We start from the raw sequence: 21,329 nt of genomic DNA on the forward strand, positions 1-21,329 counted from the left end.
CTCTTGCTGCCCAAAGTTCATCTCTGGTAAACAATACTGCACGTAAGATAATTCTGCCTGCAGCAGCTAAAAGAGGTTAGTAAAAGGAGGATGGAGCCGGCCCCGTGGCCTAGTGGTTAAGTTCGGTGCACTCCGCTTCAGTAACCTGGGTTTGGTTCCCGGGCGTGGACCTACACCACTCACTGGCAGCCATGCTATGGTGGCGACCCATATACAAAAGAGAAGAAGACTGGCATAGATGTTAGGTCAGGGCAAATCTTCTTCACACAAAAGAAGAGGAAGATGGGCAACAGATGTTAGCTCCGGGCAAATCTTCCTCAGCAAAAAAAAAAAAGGAGGAGGATACTTTGAAATTTGTTTCTAATTCCAGTACCCTCCCTGGTGTCTTCAAATCAAGAAAACCGTTACCAGGCAAACATCTATTTAGTAACAAACAATAGTGTAGCAATAACCGAATTTTAAAACTAAATACCCAACAACACTTAGAATATAACTACCTTAAGAAATCAACTCTTGTTACATTCTTCTCAGACGTTGCTCATGAATACACTTTTTGTAAAATCATAAGTGAATTTGTATATTCCATTGCTTTTCCCTAACATTATATATTAAATATTTTCATGTTGCAGAATTACCCATAATTATCACTTAAAATGATTGCACTGAATTCTACTGAACTGATGTATAGTCAATTATGTAACTATTTCTCTATTGAGCATTCACAGATTCAGGGTGCTCTAACGGAAAACACACAGGCTTTACAACCAGAAAGACCAGATTTGAATTTGCCTGCTTTTAGTTTCTTAATCACAGCAAGCTCATGGGCAAGTCATTTAATCTCTCCAACCTCAGCTTTCTCATCTGTGAAATACCTTCATCACAAGCATATCGCAAGCCAAAGAAATAACAAACATAAAATATAACTCCCCTGTTCCCAATTTTTCACAATTATACACAATGTGGCAACACACACCTTCATGCACAGAGCTTTTTCCTCCCACTGTGTTGTTTCCTTAGGATAGATTTTCCCAAAATGCATTAGTGGGGCTCAAGAATAATATTATTTTTATGACTATCAAAATCTCTTTCCAAATGGGCTTCAAAAAGATTGTAAAAATTTACACTGCCCCGCCTGCCATGTGGCCAGGTTTTTGGAGGGCATGGCCAGGACATGCAGAGGTATGAGAACTCAGAGCATTCAATGCTGTGAGCAGGAGGCCATCCTCCTACACAGATGAACCTTCATCCTTAACACTTTCCAGACAGCCCCACCAGCCATAAGCCAAACTTGATTCCAAAGGCCCCTGGCACTGTCACGCCCCATCTTGTGCAGAGCTAGCACCACAGAGAGTGGCTGCGACATGCGCTCTACCAGCTACAGTCTTAGTCCTCGACCACTCCCACTGCCCCACATCCACACGGTTCTTGCTCTCCTGCCTTGCTCTGAACGCACCCCTCGTCCTCCCTTCTTAGCCTCACTTTGCCCTCATTACTGCTTGCTCTCCTATGACTCTGGGGCTGCATGCCCTCACCCTGATTACAAGGCATACCTCCCTCTAGCTACACCGTCTCTAACCACTTCATTAACAATAACGACAGCAGCCGCCCCATCTGCTGAAGACCCAGTATACCAGGTACTGTCCTGGAGTATGTTATTTAATCCTCACCAGAACTCCATGAGACAAATATCATTTTTCCCATTTTATAGATAAGGCAACCAAAATTCACAGGTTTAGTATCTTACACAAGGTCACACATTCATTCAATCAATAAATGTGTACTGAGTGTCTACCATCTTGTTAGGTTTGGTGCTGAGTACTAAGGATAGAGTAGAGGAGACACGTAATCAAGTACTCAAAAAAACACATAATGATAAACCAGTATAAGATCCATGGTGGAAAAGACAGGGTGCTGAGTGCTTGCTATAAAAGAGAATAACAGGGTCCCTAGACAGTTGGGGAAGGGAGCTAGAGATGGCCTCTCTAGCATCACGTTAATACTGAGACATGAAGGTTGAGGGGCCTGCCACTCAAGGAGAAGGAGAAAGGATGTTCCAGGCAGAGGAAGGAGCATGTGTGAAGGACCAAACCCATATGGCCAGAGCACGGTGCATGAGGAAAGAGAGGCCTGGGCTGAGCTCAGAGAGATGGAGGAGCCCATCACACAGGGCAGCGTCTCCTGGACCACAGCAAGAAGTTAGGGATTTCATTCCAAGGTAAAGAAACATCATAGAAGGATCAGCAGACACTGAAAACAAATGGGGCAGAACCCAGGGGCAGTTGGCTGTAATAGACAGACTCTTCAGATTAGAGTGGACACCACAATTTATTGAGTACCCACTCAAACCCACATACTCAAGTATGTGCCACACATCATGCTAGGTGCTATCCATACCATAACTCATAAAATATTCATAACAACTTTGACTAAAAGACAGTATTAGCCCCACCTTACAGATGAGGTTCTGGAAGCAACCTAACCAAGGTCACAGCTCACTAAGTGTCAGCGCCAGACCTAAAAGCCAATTCTGGTCATTCCCAAGTCCAGGTCATATCCATATACTTCTGTGCTTCTGAAGCTTCAGGGTCATACAAACGGGGCGGGGGGGGTGGGAGTGAAGGGAAAGGTTACAGAGCAAATTGGAAGATGCAAACCTCCTAGCCACACCACACATACAACACTAAATTTGACCAATTGCCTCGGCTGAGACCAAGAATTTTTAACAAAAAGGAATAAGGGCATGGATACAAGAAAACCAGCACCTCAGGGTAGGTGGCTATGCAACAAGGCAGCACAGGATACGGATGAAGAGAGACCCAGGTGGGAACAGGATGCAGACAATTGTTTCAGCCACACCTAGCTAAGAGTTTTCTCAATTCTTTAGAAAGGAAGCCACCAGAAATAACAAATCCTACTCTGTAGTATCTATTGTTTGTTGCATGTATTATACTTAAAATCTCTGACATCCAGAAATCCCATTTCTAGAAAGTTATCCTCAGGAAATAATCATATAACTACAAAAAGATATATGCACCAGGATATTCATCACAGCTTTGTTTCTAACAGTGAAAAATTAGAAACAATCTGGAACATCCCACACTAATAGATTATATAAATTATGTTCAACACATCCCTTTTAATACAAGTCTTTATGAACTATTAGACAGTCATTAAACAACACTATCCACCATAATTAATGGAGATGGAAAGCTACTCATGTCATTCTCTGTCAGGAAGGTCACAGAAAAAGCCAGAATTAAACATGTCTACATATGGATAAAGATAGCTACCTGGACTGGATATGCTGAACCAGGTTCTGGGTCTTCCCCACTCATCCAAAAAATTTTTAAAGGGAGAGAGAGAGAGATTCTAGTCTCCAGAACAGGTCACACCAGATAAGCACAGTCCTTTACAAAATGCTGTCCCCCCAGGCCTCCTCCAGTCCAGGGAGCCCCCCACTAGGTTGTCATCTAGGAAGGACCAATAAGACAGGGTCCCACTGAAGACCAAATCAATTTGCCAACTTCCCACCATAAGGTCTGCCACACAAGTAATCACACCCTTGGCTAATGAGGTATTAGATAATGGATGATCACTTTAAAGACCCAAAAGAAGGCACCCGGTGTTCACAGGTCAGAGTGGGTACTTGCACAGAACAGCAGAGCGCAGCAGAAAGATATCCTGTGCCACAAGGCCTGGGATCAGAACTTGAATAAGTCCCTCCCGCTCTCTGGGCTTCAGAGTCCCCACCTGTCAAATGAAGGGACTGGATGAGATGATTCCTGGGGCTCCTCCAGCTCTGAAATTCTGACTCTCTTCTCAACATCTTTTGACCCATCCCCTTAACTCCAGCCTCATCCCTCTTCCCACAACACCACAGCAGCAGCCTTTTAACTGATCATGTGGCCACCAGCCTTGCTCCCTCCTTGAGCACAATTCCAGTCATTTCCCTCCTCTGATTAAAATCCATCACTGGCTCCCCTTCATCTTCAGGACAAAAATCAAAGCATTGTAACATACGAGACCCCCAGGATCTGACCTTGCCTGCTTCAGTGGCCTCACTTCTCTTAGGCCCCTCGCACAGCCTCCTTCCAGCCAAGGGAACTTACAAGTCCCCAAATCTCATCACACCCTGTCACGCCTCTCTCTACGTTTGCACATGCGAGTCCTTACGCTGGAATGCTCTCCCTGTCCTCTCACCTTGGCTCATCCCTACTTGTCCCTGAAGACCCAACTCAAGGAACACCTCCTCCAGGGAGGCTCCCCTAAAACCCTCAGGCCAGGTTCAGGGCCCCTCCCCTGTGCCCCACAGCACCCTGTACTTACCTCTATCACTGCACTACTTCCCATCCATCTCCCCAACTAGACTAGGAGCTTCCTGACAGGGAGACTTACCTGGTCTTAACCTACTGCAAATTTCCTAGCCCCCGGCACAGCCTGGCACAGAGCATATATGTGACAATATTTATGGATGAACGGATGAACTCTAAGCAAAACCAGAAAGAGGCCTCTGTCTTGCTGGACCCCAGCTAACAGATCCTGATGTTCAGATACCCGTCATCTGAGACTAGAAAAAGAGGAATCATGGGTTTCCCTTAAAATCAAAAGTCTTCCAGCCTCCTTTTTAATATGCATGCTGACTTTAAAATTAGCATTAGATGCCAAAAGCATTTCCTACAAGTATCCCAGAGAAAGTTCAGACTACCTCAACATAGAGATCATGCATTTAGTAGCTCCGGCCAGATGAAAATTTTCAGTGACTTGTAAAGACCTAAAAGGGAGACATTGAGAACAGTGTGGTCATTTCAATCTCAACTGCAGAATTTGCTCTTGAAAATGCTAAAATAAAAAATATAATGCCATAAAAACCTAACAGCAGCCAAAGGACCACAGTCATAAAGAAAAAGCATAAATCCTAAAACATAGTGGCATAGCAGGCTTTCCCTCGCTTTTAAGAAAAACAGTATTTAGTTCATCAAGAACACGTCTGAACAAAGGAAACGTGAATCACATGGCAGAGTAGGAAAAAATAACCTTAACAAATATAACAATAAGAAGGAGAAAGAGCTAACACATAGAATGAACTCTGTGCCAGGCATCTGTGCTTCACATATATTCATTCAATTAATCTTCACAACAGCGCTATGAAGTAGAAGCTAGTATCGTGCCCATTTTAAAGACAAAGAAAGAACAGAGAGGTTAAGTGACTGGCCCAAGGTCACCCAGCAGAAATGGATGGGCAGACAGTCTGGCTCCAGAGGCTGTGGTCTTTAGGCAGCAAACTGCCTCTGAGAACAGCTTTGCCACGTCACATCCCTGGGCCTCCTACATATAATAAAGAGGGTCGGATTCAATTCTATGATTCCTCTCAGTTCAAAAGGCAGACAATAAAATGTGAAAACAAAATTCTAAGAATCTGTTAAATTTTTCCATCTAGAAATAAAATTCAAAACTGTGCCTTTCATAAATTAAATAACTCTATTATATCTTGCAGAGTTGCTTTAATATTAAAGTGATCTATAGAAAGAGCTTAACACTTACAGTGCCCAGATCAGAACAAGAGTTCAATAAACAGTAGTTGTTATTACTCTTATGATAAAACAGGAACAACCATTTAATAGTAGAGCACAGTTTAATTATACACGATGTGGAATAATCAAATCTCCTTCGTTTGCGGCCCCAGACCCCAAAGCATAGATCGAGTTGTACAGTTGAAATTATAACAACTCAAAGCTCAGAAATTACTTGTTTCCATTAGAGATCTGACAAATCATTTCTTCAATTGGTCACTGGTGGTTTGCAGATAACTATTAGCAGTAATGAGTATTCTAAATTAAATCCAGAGACAGTACTGCTCTGTTCTGTAAAGACAACTGGGGAGAAAGAAACATAATTGTGGAACGCCCTTCTCCCCATGTCCTCCATCTTCCCTCTGATAAATATCTCCTGTGTCTTGCATAGTATGGATTTCATTTGGTTACAAACGAAGAAGCGTCTAATTCTTCCCATGATAAATGAGAGCGTTGAACAGGTAACTTGTTAAGGAGAACTGGAACTGGGAAAATAACCTTATTTTCCTGTTACTTCACAACACACCCCCTCCACTAACAAATGAAAGACACAATGCTGGAAGACATTAAGCATTGAAGCCAAATCTATCACCAAGCAATCCATTCTCAGACAAGTGCTACACAGCCCTAGGTCCAGGCTGCTCATGTTTCATTCAACAGCAACAAAGATGAGGCCTACAAATGCAAAGGAGTCGGCCCAATGCGGGAGAAAGATTAATGGCTCTGGAGTCACTGAAAATCTGGATTCAAATCCCAGCTCTGCCACTTAGGTATTGTGTGAGGGTAAACAAGTCTCTCCTAGGCCTAAGACTGCTCTTCTGTAAAATGGGGATAATACAAAATAACCTCAGAGTTGCAGCAAGGATTACGCGGGGATCATAAATAATGTGCCTAACGTAATAGGAAAGCCCTGACAAACGTTAGCTCCTCTCAACTGTGCAGTATGGTAATATCCTCACACTCAGGACACCAGAAATACACCACACTGCCCCAAGTTGGAAATCGCTGATCCCGTCAGACCCATGACTTGCCCGTGTATAAAAGGGCCGATTGCGTAGGTATATAACAGTCGCACAGAGAATGCCCACGAGACACGGCATTCCTCCTAACTCTGGCTTTATCCAGCTTAGACACTCCTCTAGAAATACAGCTCCCTCCTGAGTCTGCTTAGACAGCAGCAGCAGACATGATTTGTTGGGGACGAAAATTTGGTATCTCCACTTACGTTTTCAAAGTCCTTCATGTTCCGCGCTCTGGTGGGAGACACCATTTCTTCTGTCACAATCGGGAGCACTATAAAAAGGTAAAATAGACAGAGGAAAACGCCATGGTACGCAAATTGCCCAGCATCCCTATTAGGGAATAGAGCCCGAAAAGATAACAACATGAACAGCTTCCACAGTATATTCTGCTGGAACTTTCTGTCTGTTGTGATTTACTGATTTGAGCCTAGGGAAAGCGCTAAGCCATTATATTTCAAATACTTACAAATTACTTAAACTAGCCCCAATGTAACCATGCAGGTGTCAGAGGCTGAACCCAAAAGACGCACTGAGCACGTGGGAAAGCAGAACTGTCCTGATGTGTACTCCTTACTGGTTGTCAGAAAACTATTTTGCTGAACACAGTATCATCCTCACAGGTCAGCAATTAAAACAAAGCGTGTCTAACCGACTTGACGGTAGGCGTTGGCAAACTTTTCCTTAAAACACCAGGCAATAAATATTTTAGGCTTTGTACGCCACACATAAAGGCTAAAATCTCTCACAACTACTCAACCCTTCTGCTGTAGCACAAAAACAGCCACAGACAATTCATAAACAAAGAAAGAAGCTATGTTCCAATAAAAGTTTATTTTCAAAAGTAGGCAGTGGGTTGGAAACGGCCAATCCCTGCTTTAGAGTGGTTAAAGACTTTGCCAACACCCCAATCTTTCCACAGCCTCTTTAATTCAATAAACATTTATTACACCCCCACTCTGTACCAAGCACCAGGCCAGGGGCTGGGAAACAACAGTGAAGGGGACACTGATCCTGCACCCAAGAATGGGCCCAATCTAGTAGGTAGATAGAGATGTAAACAAACTGTTTTCATGCTGCACAAAGCACTCGGCACTTTTTAGGCGTTGAGTAAACGTGTGTTCAGTGAATGAATGAATTCGTTCTTCCAACAAATATGCATTGAGGGCCTAGTCTCTGCTAGGCACCATTCTAGATGTGGCTACATCGGGAAACAAAACAAACAAATGGAGCTGATATTCTAGAAAGAGGAGACAAACAATAAAAATAATAGGGCAATTATATATAGTATGTTAAAAGGTGATAAATGCTATGGAGAAAATAAAGTGGATAAGGACAGGAAATACCAAGGGTGGGGTGAGGACTGCCAATGTAAATAGGAGGATAAATTAAGGACGATCTCATGGAGAAGGTGACATCTGGGCAGACTTGAAGCGAAGGGCAGAGGGAGAAGCCCCGGTGGGAGCATGCCAGTGGATCTGAGGAGCTGCCGAGAGGCCAATGGACTGGAGAGCAGTAAATGAAGGGGACGGGAGAAGAGGAGGTAAGCGAGGTCCTGGGGGACAGACTGTGTATGGCCTTGCAGGCTGGTCTCAGGACTCCGAGGAGCCGCTGGAGGAGTAACATGACCGACTTAGGTTTCTACAGGCTCCCTCTGGCTGCCTCGCTGAGAGCAGACTGAAAGGAACTTAGAAACAAGGAGACCAGTTAGGAGAACACTGGGATAATCCAGGCCACAGAGCACGGCGGCTTATACCAGGATGGCAATAGTACAAGCGGGTGAGAAGTGGTCTGGGTACCTTTAAAGCAGCCAACAAGAATAAGGTAAATGAAATGAAGTGAAATATACAAGGTTCAGAGAGGAAAGCGCACCTGGGGAGAGCCAAAGAAGGGGTGAGCTAAAGCGAAGTCTTAAAGAGGCAGCAGGCAGATGAGGGCAAAAGGAAGAAGACACTTCCACGCAAAGGCCCAGAAGTGGGAGTGGGCTCAGCGTCCAGCAGAAAAGAGGCCCAGGAGTCGGGCGGGCAGACTGCGAAGAGCCCTGTGTGCCAGACTAAAGGCACACCGGTTTGCTTTCCTGTTTCTCAAACAGGCCATGCTGTCACCTGCATCTGTGTCCCCATCTAGGTCCTGCCCATTCCTCAAGTCTCAGCTCCATCAGTTTCCTGGAAGCTCCCGCCTGAGCCAGCTCCTCCACAGCAGGGTACATCTCCCTCTTCTCCCCTCTCACAGCATCTTTTCCTTCTTCGCTCATTCACTGAGCGTATGCTATATCCTAACAATTCTCTGTTTAACTGTCTGTCTTCCAGGCTGATCGTAACCACGTCCAAGGCTGAATCCCAGTGCTGAGCCCAGAGCCTGGCGTGAGGCAGATGCACACTGCGGACTGGATTAAGGAGCAGGCCTATCAATTTTCTGCTTCTAACTGCCTGCGGGCAGGAAGAATAGAAACCAGAATTGCAAGGCATTGTATTTAAAGTAAAAGTTAACAGGTTCTGAAGGAAAACCTGAGGGTGGCCTATAAGTTAAAATATTCTCCAGAAATAAACCTTGTGACACTTATATCGTCTGCTCTAAAAACTTCTTCCTTTTGCACATATCTGATCCTTCGGAGAAGAGAAAAAAACACGAGTCAAAATATCTCTAAGACGTTTCAACGAGGCAAATTATTAGCACTTCCCACAGATACTTACGATAGCATTTACTTTTTTCAGAAACAAAAATTATGAAAAATGCTTAGCAAACCTAAACTGCAAGGCAGAAAGTCTCCTCCTGATCCAGCTTAAACACAATGGACTGCTTATTTACTCAGCACCGTCTCCTGCGGTCTAACCAACTGTTTGTCTCCAAAGGGCAGGCCCGTGTAGGAATGCAGGGCCTCAGCCGGCAAACAGAATCCCGCAGCCTGCCAGGAAGGCCTTGGCACACTCAAGTTCAGACAGCAGCTCTCCAGGGCCTCCAGCCACTCGGCAGCAGAGACCAACAGACCCTCCACGCCTAACCGAGTCACCAATTCAACATCCAGCCTCCATGAGGTCATTCAGTTCAGCAAACATTGGCTGAATCCCTACACGCCTGGTAGCAAGAAATAAAACTCATGGAATACGGCCTACAGGACATCAATTCCTCTAGTCTAGTGTTTATGAAAGGAGGCGAATAGCAAAGCAATATATATATAATATACCGAGGACCTACTGGGAGCACCTAGCCATGCCAGGGTAGGCTCTGGTCCCTAGAGACATCAAAGCTCCATTCCAGGCTCCGCCTCAAGGTCCTCATGGTCTACTGTCTCCTTCCCTGGTTCTTACTCAAGAGAATGCCCAGCTTTGTGTACTTACCACCATTTCCCAAACCAGCAATGGGGCTGATGCCTTCCAGGTCATCTGGTAAACTGGGAACAAGGCCACTAGAAGAGAACATGTGTGATAAGAGATGAGTTAGTGTGTGAACAACAGAGACTATTAAGACTGCCTGGACTGCACATGACAATCACCCGGCAGCAGCCAACGAGGGACACACAGCTGAGCCACCTGGGAGGCACGCAGTGCAGAGGTTAAGAACTCAGTCTTCGGGGCTGAGTTCTGGCTCTAATACTTCATAGCTGAGTGACCTGCAGTAAGGTCAGTCATTCATCAACTCATTCATTCAACATCGAGTGTTCTGTGTGCCATATATGTGCTAGGTGCAGAGGCACTGTGCCAAATACAAGCTACTTATGTTTCTGCGTCTTACTTTCTTAACGTTACATGGGGATACAACCCTCTACCTGTAAAGATTAAATGAGTTAATGTATATAAACACTTAGCACACCATAAGTGCCCAATAAATGGCATCTATTGTCTTCATCATTACTCTTACCATCAATATGCCTATCATAACCAAAAATTAAGCCTTCAAGAATTAGGCACCAATTCTGACGCTTTAAGAACGTCAAACAAAAATGCAAAATTCACTGATTAAAGAAGTTTTACTGGTTGAATTATAAAAATAGGTTCAGTGAGGATCTGGAGACATTGACAGAAAACTAAACCATAACAGGAGGTAGGGTTTGACACAAAAGACACTACCCTGGATTCTATTCTAAGCTCTGCCACATCCCTCTCCAAGCTTCGCTTCCTCCATCTGTAAAAGGAGAAGAGCAGCTAGTTCATAGAGTAATTGGCAATTAAAAAAGATACAAAGTGCCCAGCAAGGTACCTGGCACACTGTGGGTACTCCATAAATGGGAGCAAAATATCACCGTCACCTTGAAACATACAGTGCTCTGTAATTTATAAAAGATTTACCATCATGAGAACTGCTCGATTCCCTGAGGGTCCACACATTTTTCAAAGGAAGGCACTAAGGCCCAGATAATTTCAGTGGCCTAGGCAGAGTCACATGGCAGTTAAACAGAGAACCACGTCCAGAATCCAAGCCTTTTAAGTCTAATCCTCAATAATGCTTCCCTGTCCCAAGCTGTAAACCAGGAGTAGATGGAAGCTCGGCTTGGCTTCTTGGCAGTTTGCTCTTTCTGTGCCTCTAAATCCAAACCCATTCTGTTCCTAGGACAATTTTGCCTGATCACCAAACTCTGGAGTTGGAATGGACCTACAAGATCAGAACCAAGCAAAAAACTGGATATCATAAAATTCCAACATCAAGAGAATGATTACATAAAATGTGTCTGCTATAAAGGTAACTGAAAAAAACTCAAGCAGAATATGCCCTCAATTATGAAAAAAATATATATATACATGAACACTAAAGTCACCTGAAATCCTTCTTGGAAACTGGGTGGACTATAAATACATAACCAGACAAAGGAAATATTAAAATTCTACATTTGTAGGGAAATGAGAGATATTTTCCTCCTTTTCAATGTTCTATAATTCTCAATTTCCTCCAATAAGTATCACTACAGGGACAAACTCCAATTTCTAAATTGAATTTTAGAAATTGAAAACATATTCAACCATCACCTTTTGCAGAGTGGCCCAGAGGCCCAAGGTCACACACCAGGTTACTGGTCAAGCTTAACCTACAGTCTGGTCTCTACATTCCCAATCTGGGATTCTCTCCACTGCAGCCATTAACTCACTACCATTGGCTGAAATGGCCCATCAATTACTCAAGCCAAGATCAATCACAGTTGAAAACTACGTGGCAGGCAAAGCCAAAGAATTTGGTCTTAGACAAGTTTCCAACAGGCAAACACTAAAGACTGAAAAATGACATTTGATATCCCAACTCTTAGAAGCAACCAGTATTTAATGCAGAAATTCCTGCCTAGTTCCTGTCAAATTTCCACTTGGGCTTTACCTACCCACTTTTAAAACACTATGAATCTCTGTCATCTGCACACTCCAGTTGGGTCCAGCCACACCACCAGCTTCAAGTAGCTCCCTCTTCCCATTCTGATCATTCACTCTTAGCCACAGAACTAAAACTAAGGCTGAGGCTTCATGGGGTCCCACGAGGAATCAAAACTATGCAAGCAAAGGAAAGGGGCTTAGATATGATTGTATCATGGTATAGACAGGGGAGACTAAGGCTCACAAAGCAGAAGGAACTTATTTGCTCAAAATCACAAGGGGTTAGTAGCAAAGCTGAGACCAAAATCCAGGTTTCTCGGCGCCCATTCCAATCACTAACCTGTGTCCAGGCCACGCAAAGCTCCTACATGAATGTGACACAGCCAGTGTCAGTTTTCTCATGTGCAAAATACAGATAATCATAACAACCTACCCTGTAGAGGGCACCCACACTGAGTAGGCACCACACTCAGGCAGGACAGGCAGCCTCCCATTTAATCTTCACCACAGCCATCCTATGGGAGGTGGCAGTTTTAAATGTTGCCATTTTTTAAAATGAGGAACAAGAGGCCCATAAAAGTTAATAAACTGAAAAACCCAAGCTGGCCTAGTTTCAAACCCCGTGTTCTTATCCTCCACACCACCCTGGCGCCTCTAATGCCTTCCACATGGGGGCTCTAGTTTGGACCAAATGAACCGGGGCAGAGGATTTCCAGTGCTGGGCACAGCACACAGTCACCGCGGCTGCTGTTTGTCAACTATTTGTCGAGCAAATGAATGGACCCTCACCTGAGCTCCACCCCTCACCCTCCTATCTTGCTCTACTGCCACCCAAAGCAGAGACCTCTTTCTTTTTTTTTTGTGAGGAAGATCAACCCCGAGCTAACATTCGATGCCAAGCCTCCTCTTTTTTGCTAAGGAAGATTGGCCCTGGGCTAACATCTGTGCCCATTTTCCTCTACTTTATATGGGACGCCACCACAGCATGGCTTGACAAGCAGTGCGTTGGTCCGTGCCCGGGATCCGAACCTGCAAACCCCGGGCCACCAAAGCGGAGCACACGAACTTAACCGCTACGCCACCGGGCCGGCCCCGAGACCTCTTTCTATGCCTGTACATGGTGGCAACAATTGTCCAGTCACACCACAACACCCAACGAGGTCTAAGCATTCCACTGACGAAGCGTTGTAAGAGCCGTGGATGGAAATGGACATCACATTCAGAAAACAGTTACACCAAGAGCATGCTTGTTCATCTTTCAATAATTCGTTTTTCATTCTATGTTATGTGTTCTTAGAGAAGAAATACATAAATACAAACACTACTCCTCACTCCCATCTTAGTCCCCTCCTAAGAGGGAACCACTGTTTTCAGCAAGACACGTAGCCTTCAGACATTTTTCTAGGTATTTACATACACAGAGACATAGTTTTATTTTGTGGCTTAAAAATAAAACAAATGCAATCAAACTGTATACATTATTCTGCAGCATCTTTTCTTCACTTAATGTGTCCTAAAGATGTTTTCATGGCAGTACAAACAGATCTACCTCAATGTTTTTAACGCCTACAAAGCATTCTACAGCAGTGTTTTTCAAACTTTATTGCCCACAGCCCATAGAAGGACATATACTACCCTGAATTCTTGATATGTTTTCTCTTCTGTTCTATTCCATTTTTTAAAATTCTGGTTGCAAACTACTAAGTTGAATTTCATGAGCTGCCAATGGGCCACAGTCTGAAAGACCCCTTTGAAAAGATGTATTTGCCCCATCCCCTGATGGTCATTCAACTGATTTTCAAGTTGTTCCTTTTACAAACAATGCTGTATGAATAGCCTGACACAGGCCTCACTGTGCACACGCATGAGGATTTCTCTAGGATAGATAATCAGAAGCAGAGTTGCTGGAGCGAAACATCTTCACACGTTTTTAATAGGCAAAGGATTTAAAAATATATAAATGGCTAATAAGCACATGCAAAGATGTCCAACATCATGAGGCACTAGGGAAGTGCAAATCAACACCACAATGAGGCACCTCGCCACACCCACAAGGATGGCTATAATCTAAAGACAGACAGTAACAAGTGTTGGTGAGGCTATGGAGAAATCAGAGCCCTCATACGCTGCTGAGCAGAGTGTACAATGGCGCAGCCACTCTGGAAAAGAGTTGGACAGTCCCTCAAAATGTTAAACTTAGAGCTACCACACGACCCAGCAATTCCTCTCCCAGGTATATACCCAAAGAGAAATGAAAACATGTGTTCATATAAAAACTTGTACACAAATAAATGTTCAAAGCAACATTATTCCTAATTGCTAAAGAAGTAGAAACAACCCAAATGTCATCCACCAATGAATGAACAAAATGTGGTACATGTATACAATGGAATATTATTTGGCCATAAAAATGAATAAGTACTGTTAAATGCTACACCATGGATGAACCTCACAAAAGACAACATACTTTAAGATCCCGTGTATATGAAATGTATAGAATAGGAAAATCTATAGACAAAAAGTAGACTGCGATTGCCTAGGGTTGAGGTCGGGGGGGAAGGAGGAATAGGAAGTGTTATGGATTGAATGTTTGTGTCCCCTCAAAATTCACGTTGAAACCCTCCCCTCCCCATGTGATGGTATAAGGAGATGGGCTTTGGGGAGGTAATTAGGATCAGATGAGCTCAGGAGGGTGGCGTCCTCATGAATGGGATTAATGCCCTTAAAAGAGCTGAGAGAGAGCTTGCTTCCTCTCTCTGCTCTCCACCACCTGAGGATACAATGAGAAATCGGCAGTCTGCAACCCAGAAGACGGTCTCACCAGAACCTGGCCATGCTGGCACCCGTCTTGGACCTCCAGCCTCTAGAACTGTGAGAAATAAATTTCTGTTGTCTATAGTCACCCAGCCTATGGTATTTTTGTTACAGCAGCTCAAGCTAAGACAGGGAGTGACTGCTAATGGGCACAGGGTTTCTTTTTCAGATGATAAAAACATTCTAAAATTAGATGATGGTGATGGTTGCACAACTCTGTAAGTATACCAAAAAAATCACTGAATAGTGTATTTTAAATGCGTGAACTTTACGGCACATAAATTATATTTCAATAAAGCTGTTAAAAAAAATACAGGCACATTTTTAATGTTAATAGATAATGCCAAATTGTGTTCCAGAAAGACTGTACCAGTTGACACTCAGTGTGTGTACTTTTTCACAGTGATTACAAAGCAGTATTTCACTACTAAATAAGGAGCCTATGTTTACATGGTATTTCTCTTTTCAAACAGAGACTGAACAAAATTGATTCAATCAACAAATATTTATTGCATCTCTACTATGTGCCAGATGGTTCTAGGTCTAAATACACAGTGAGGAACAAGCCAGACGTGCTCCCTGCCCTCAATGAGCTTACACCGATGACGGGGAGTGCTCACCTCAAACTTCACAGCCTAGAAGTACCCCTGATCCAGGGTTAGCTTTGATTAAGCTTTCAAGCCTTCCCCAGAAATTTCATTCCACCATCCTCTTTCTCAACCTCCTTCTACAAAAGTCCATGAAGGCACTCTTTGTCTGAGAAAGTACAAACTGTGAACAAACTTACAGCAAAGTACAAACTTTTAAGAAAACATTCCTTTTTGGTCTCCCGCTAACCAGACAGCAAGCACTTAATGGCCACGTGCTACAGGAACCCCAGCTGCACCCAGGTCTTAGGAAGCTCACAGTCAGGGAGAGGTAAAATCCTGGGCATGAAAACAACGGGATGGACCCAAGGTTGTGGACACCGAGGATTCCGTCCAGGAAACAGCGCAACATGGTAACATTATAACAAAAATAGCTAACATTTAATGTGCCCCCCAGTAGGGGCCAGGGGGCCCTTAATATATACAATCTGGCTTGATCCACACAATGAAATAGGTATTATCACTGAAGAGACAATGAGGCTCAGAAGGGTTAAGTGCATTACTCAAGCAATGTAAGCAGTAACTGGCTGAAGCAGGATTCAGCCCCAGTCATCCTGAGTACAAAGCCCAGGTTCTTTCAACAACACCAGGCAGGACTTAATAAAAGGCCTTAGCTTGGGTGAGGTTCCTGGGGCCGGGATCTGGGCCTAAATCTCACAGGGCTGGGGCGCTTTGGGGCACCCACAGGTGATCAGGTTTGGAGAGACTGACACCCACTGACCTAATTCAACACGAGTCTGAGGACAAATTGGACTCGTTTGGTCTCTAAAACTGGGGCTTGGAAATTACCAAGCAGAAGATTGCCCATATTAGCACAAAAAGAGGTGATTTTATTCTAAGGATTTTGCTCTTCTACTGTGACCACCTAACAGAGAAACTGTCTCTCTCAGGACATTTGTGCCACTCTTTAAGGGCCAGCTCAAGTACTAGCAGCTCCATAAAATCCTCCCAGAATCCTCTCAGATTGGCTCAGAAAACTAGTCGGAAAGCAGGCCAAGGTACTGAGAGCCAGGCTCTGTAATCAGTAGGCCTGGATTTAAATCCTGGCTCGATCAAATAATTTTCATGAGATCCCAGACTGTTCACTTCACCTCTATGAGCCTCAGTGTGTCCTCACCTGTAGAAAGGGGATAATATTGTCACCTCAAAGGATCGTTGTTTATTCGGTGATTTAACAAATAGTTACTGAGCCCTATTGTAAGCCAGATACCAGGTTAGGAACTAGGGTACCAAAGAAGATCAAAATGCAGCCCCTGCTCTCAAATGGGTCGTCGTCTAAAGTGGGACACAGACAAGTTAACGATGCATTGTCCAATCCAGGAGCCACCAGCCCACGTACCCACTGAGCACCTGAAATGTGGTTAATCCAAACTGAGAAGTGCTGTAGGTATAAAATACACACCAGACCCCAAAGACTTCGTAAGATTAAGGAGAATGTAAATATCTCATTAATAATTTCTGTTGTTTTTTACAAGTTAGAATGATAATCTATGGAAATATTTGGTTAAATAAAATATATTAAAATTAATTTCACCTGTTTTTACTTTTTAATGTGGCTACTAGAAATTTTTAAATTACATATGTGGTTCAAGTTATATATCTACTGGACAGTGCTAGTGTCAATAAAATCCAGGGCTGAGACAGGGTCAGTGATAAATGGGATGACTAGAAGACTACAGACGGCCCAGGTGGGGTGAGGGAATGTCAGCGAAGGCTTCCAGGCAGTGCCACCTAAATTGAGACCTGAAAAATAACAGGCATTAATAAGGCAAAGGGAGAAGGGAGGGCAATCCAGGCAGCAGAAACATGAGTGCCAGGGCCCCACAATATGAAAGAATAAGGCAAGATCGTTCATTACAAAGAGTCTGGCAGCCAAGCAGAGTGAAGGGCTTGGGGAGGAGACAAGGAAGGGCAGAGGAGGCTAGTGAAGTAGATGGGGCCAGAGTATGAAGGACCTTGGAAGCCGTATTAAAGAACTTCACCCTGAGGGTGGCGAGTGGCCAGGGAGGGTCTGAAGGAGGTGAGTAAAAGATTAGTTACCAGGAATGTATGCAGCACCTGGGTCCTGCAAAGGCAGAGAGAGGAGGGTAGGCAGAATATGTGATGATCTGTGGAGTTGCTACTCTGGGCCAGACACCGGGCTAAACTCTTTTAGACTCACTCATTTTACAGATGATTTTGAGGCTCACAGAGGGTGAGTGACTTGCCCAAGGCCACAGTGTTAAATGGCAGAATCGGGATTGAAACCCAGCTAGGTCTGGGTCCCAAAGCCCCAGTGCTTGGCCAACCGGCACCAAGATGAGAAAAGCTGCCTGAGAGAACGACAGTGGACTTTTATCTTAATGGCAAAGAGCAGCATTACACATATAAAGCAGCAGACTGTGACAACCAGATTTACATTTTAAAAAGAGTTTTCAAGCTATAGTATAAAAGACTATTAGGGGTGTGAGGGAAGCCAGGACAATCAAGGTGAGAGGTCATACCCCAATATATCGGGGCATCGTAGTGAGATGAAGAGAAAGAGACATGATGAACTAACACAGGTCCAATTTAGGCAGGAGCTGCAAAGGGCCTTGCTCTGTGCCTGATACACAGTAGATACACAATAAACAGACTAACCACTTGTCCAGATAGGACTTGTTTACGCCTGCCATCCAGGCATGAATATTAATTGTGCTCATTTCACTCTTACAAGTGTATCGGTTTGCACAACAAATACATGGTCATCCTTTTAATTAGCGTCTGTTGACTGAAAGAAGCAGCCCGTCTCTAGCACAGCTGGATAAACACTGCAGATTCTCAGTTAAGGCTTTCCTCCATGTCCTTCTGAGCACTCAACCGGGAGCCAGGACAACAAAGGGCCCCAGCCCTGGGGCAGTGCAGGGCTCTGTCAGGCCTTCCTACCAGAAGAGACCCCTGCCCCACCAGCAATGTGGACTCCAAATGCCTCTTGGGACAGGTCCATTGGGAGGCCACTCTCAGCCATTATTCCCCAATTTGTATTACTATTGATGATGATGATGGCAACACAGAATCATTTTTTTAAGCACTGACTACGTGCCAGGCATTACACTTGCCAAGTGAATTGCTGGGCAGGCATCTTCTCTTCTAATCCTCATCCCACCTCTGTTGGGTGGATACTACTACTAGCTCCATTTTACAGATGGGAAAGCAGGGTAAGAGACTTTAAGGTCACAGAGCTAGTTAGTTTCAAGGGCTGGATTTAAATCCAATTCTGTTCAACTCCAGCCAAGGTTCTTAACCACTGCACTCCACTGCCTGAGTTTTGGTGGCCACTATGTGACCCCATAAGCAAAGTCTAGACAGACCAACTACACTCCCCATAATGAATGCAAACCCCCAAACCAGAATAAACCATCAAGTACCCTCCAGGTCCCCGCCCCTCAACCAGATCCCACCGATGGCACACTGCAAAAGGCCCCCCTCCTCCCGCTCGTTCAGACAACCCCTTACCTGTCCCTCACACCCTCTTCAAAGTATGTCCCGAAATACGAGAAAGGTGGGTGTGGTGCAGGTCCGGACCCTCAGCCCCCTACACTCAGTATCAGCTGGTGGGTCCCGAAAGAGACGCCTCGCCCCCAGAAACCCACCCCACACACTGTCCCTGTCCGGAAACCCTCAAACACCTTCGAGAGCAGACCCCAAGTCTCCGTTGGAGCGAACCCCTCGATCAGCGGGAACCCGGGCCCGGTTACCGCGAACCCCCAAAGCCCGGGCCGCACCTGCAGCCGCTGAGCGTTCCGGGGAGGGTGACGTCCTCTTCCAACACTGAGTCCATCCTGGACACGGAGGAGGTGGTGGCGTTGGTGTCTATGGCGGCGGCAGCACTAGTTCCCCCACGATGTAGCGACCCGCCTGGCTCCCCAGGTCCCGCCCCCTCCAACCCAGCTCTTGTTCGGACTGTGGCGGCACCGCTGGAATTCAAACCGCAGCCGCCGCCATCTTTCCCGGCGCTTCTTCCTACGGAAACGGGGCGGGGTCACCGCGGCGCGCGCGGTGAAGCCGGCCGGCCGAGGCCAGAAGCCGGGCAGGGAAGCGCGGGCGGGCGCCATCTTAACTAAGGGCAGAGCATCCGACCTGGGGCCCGCAACACTAAGGAAAGAGAGCCCGGCTGCCATTTTTTGTGAGGGCACTGAGGCCGGGGCCAGGGCAGACGCCATCTTTGTTGAGGGCCAAGGCAGGCCTTGGTCCGTTAATTTAAGCGGGAGATGGGAATCCAGGCCCTCATGGACCTTCAGAGTTCTTATCCTGGTGTATGCTTTCCTAGAATAATGACCCAAACCTTAGGGTCTGTGCATTCAAAAGGCTTCCACTTTGAGTTGAACCTCAGATAATCGGGTGCTGCCTCGCTTTAGAAAAATCTTACCTGCAGAATCCCAGCTCAAGCAGTAATTTGCACACTTAGCTTGAAACGAATAAATTCATCCCTATGAGCCAAGTGGTCACCGACACTCCCTCTCCAATCTCTCACCTAGTGATCCTTTATTACCTTTAAAGCTCAGACGCACCTGAGATCAGTAAACTGAGGCCCAGAGAGAGGAAATGACTCTCCCAAAGTCATGCACAGTAAGTCTGTGGACTGGAGCCAGATCCCCGGCTCCTGCCAACCACATCAGGGCTCTCTGCATAACCCTGACTGCCTTTCTTAAAGCACAAAGCAATCACCAACACCTAGATAATTTTGGCAGCTTGGCCAATGAAATGAACCTTCATCTCCCCATCTCAGTGTTACTACCTTCCTCTGCAGGCTGTCCGGAGAGTTCTGGATGAAAATAACTTGAAAAAATGGGTGATTGGGTAGATGATGACTTTCCTTGTAACCACGTACAACACCTCCCTCATCCTCAGTTTCCTCATTCTTCAATTTAAGTGTTACTTTCCAAAAGAAGCCTTCTCTAATCTTCTAATCTAAATCAGACCCTTTCTTGTATTCTTAGCAACCTGTATTTTTCCTTTGTGGCACTTACCACATTTTGCAATTATATATTTTTGTGTTTTTTTTAATGTCTCCTCTTGCACTAGACTGGAAGCTCCATGAGGGCAGAGACTGTGTTCTGAATTGTTTACTGCTATATTCCTAACACCTAGCACTGTGCCTGCCACCCAATCAGTGTTTAAAAATATACGTTGAGGGGCCAGCCTCGTGGTGTAGTGGTTAAGGTCAGGCGCTCCGCTTCGGTGCCTGGAGGTTTGCTGGTCTGGATCCCAGGCACAGACCTACGCACTGCTCATCAAGCCATGCTTAGGCAATGTCCCATGCAGAAGAGCTACAACTCTACAACTATGATATACAACTATGTACTGGGGCTTTGGGGAGAAAAACAGAAAAAGAGAAAGATTGGCAACAGATGTTAGCACAGGGCCAATCTTCCTCAAAAAAAAAAATATATATATATATATATGTTGAATGAATGATTCAGTCAATCTGGAAAATGAAAAATAATACCTATCCTGCAAGGTTTCTGTGACAATGTGATATCTTTAGTAGCTCAGTCAATAGTCATCCCATATATCCTGTTCTCTCTCTCTCTGCTTCATTCTCTCTCTCTCTCTCAGCTTTGGTGAAGGCTACAAGGCTCTTGATCCTGTGCCCGTTCCTCTTCCTTCCCCGGATATTCAGTCACCTCCAGAATCAGCAATAAAATAACAGCCTGAAAGAGAGAGTGGGCAGGAAACAGTTGGCACACCAGATGCCCTGCCCCAGGGAAGGGCAGTCCTCGAAGCCCGGGAACCAACAGTCCTTGCCAGTGCTAAGTTCAACCAATGAGATGGGTGTGTCCAAAAGCAGGGAAGCTGGGGTGTCAGGATTCCAGCCCTGGTTCTGCCACTGACTCTGCAATCTTTGGCACACCACTCCTCTTCTCTGAGCCTCAGTTTCTACACCTATGAAATAAGAGGGTTGGGCTGGTTGGATGTCTCAGGACCTCACAGCTCTGGAGGTGATTTCTTTGTGTTTATTTCAAG

At 45.0% G+C, this 21,329-nt stretch overlaps 1 protein-coding gene across 4 annotated transcripts in view; it reads right to left on the minus strand.

Annotated features, from left to right (window-relative positions):
• Nucleotides 1-19,291, minus strand: part of CDK5RAP2 (CDK5 regulatory subunit associated protein 2) — a 175,253-nt gene extending 155,962 nt beyond the window's left edge. For 3 of the 4 annotated variants that reach the window (XM_058523896.1, XM_058523895.1, XM_058523892.1), the window contains exons 1-3: nucleotides 19,088-19,291; nucleotides 9,928-9,995; nucleotides 6,796-6,863 (exon numbers count right to left, since the gene is read on the minus strand). In XM_058523896.1, coding sequence (XP_058379879.1) covers nucleotides 6,796-6,863; nucleotides 9,928-9,995; nucleotides 19,088-19,143 — 192 coding nt within the window. In that variant the 5' untranslated portion in view covers nucleotides 19,144-19,291. The remainder of the gene's footprint in view (nucleotides 1-6,795; nucleotides 6,864-9,927; nucleotides 9,996-19,087) is intronic. The other variant, XM_058523894.1, reaches the window with a different exon arrangement.
• Between the last annotated feature and the right edge of the window lie 2,038 nt (nucleotides 19,292-21,329).

Source organism: Diceros bicornis, chromosome 28 (assembly GCF_020826845.1).
Source record: "Diceros bicornis minor isolate mBicDic1 chromosome 28, mDicBic1.mat.cur, whole genome shotgun sequence".
Classification (NCBI taxonomy): domain Eukaryota; kingdom Metazoa; phylum Chordata; class Mammalia; order Perissodactyla; family Rhinocerotidae; genus Diceros; species Diceros bicornis.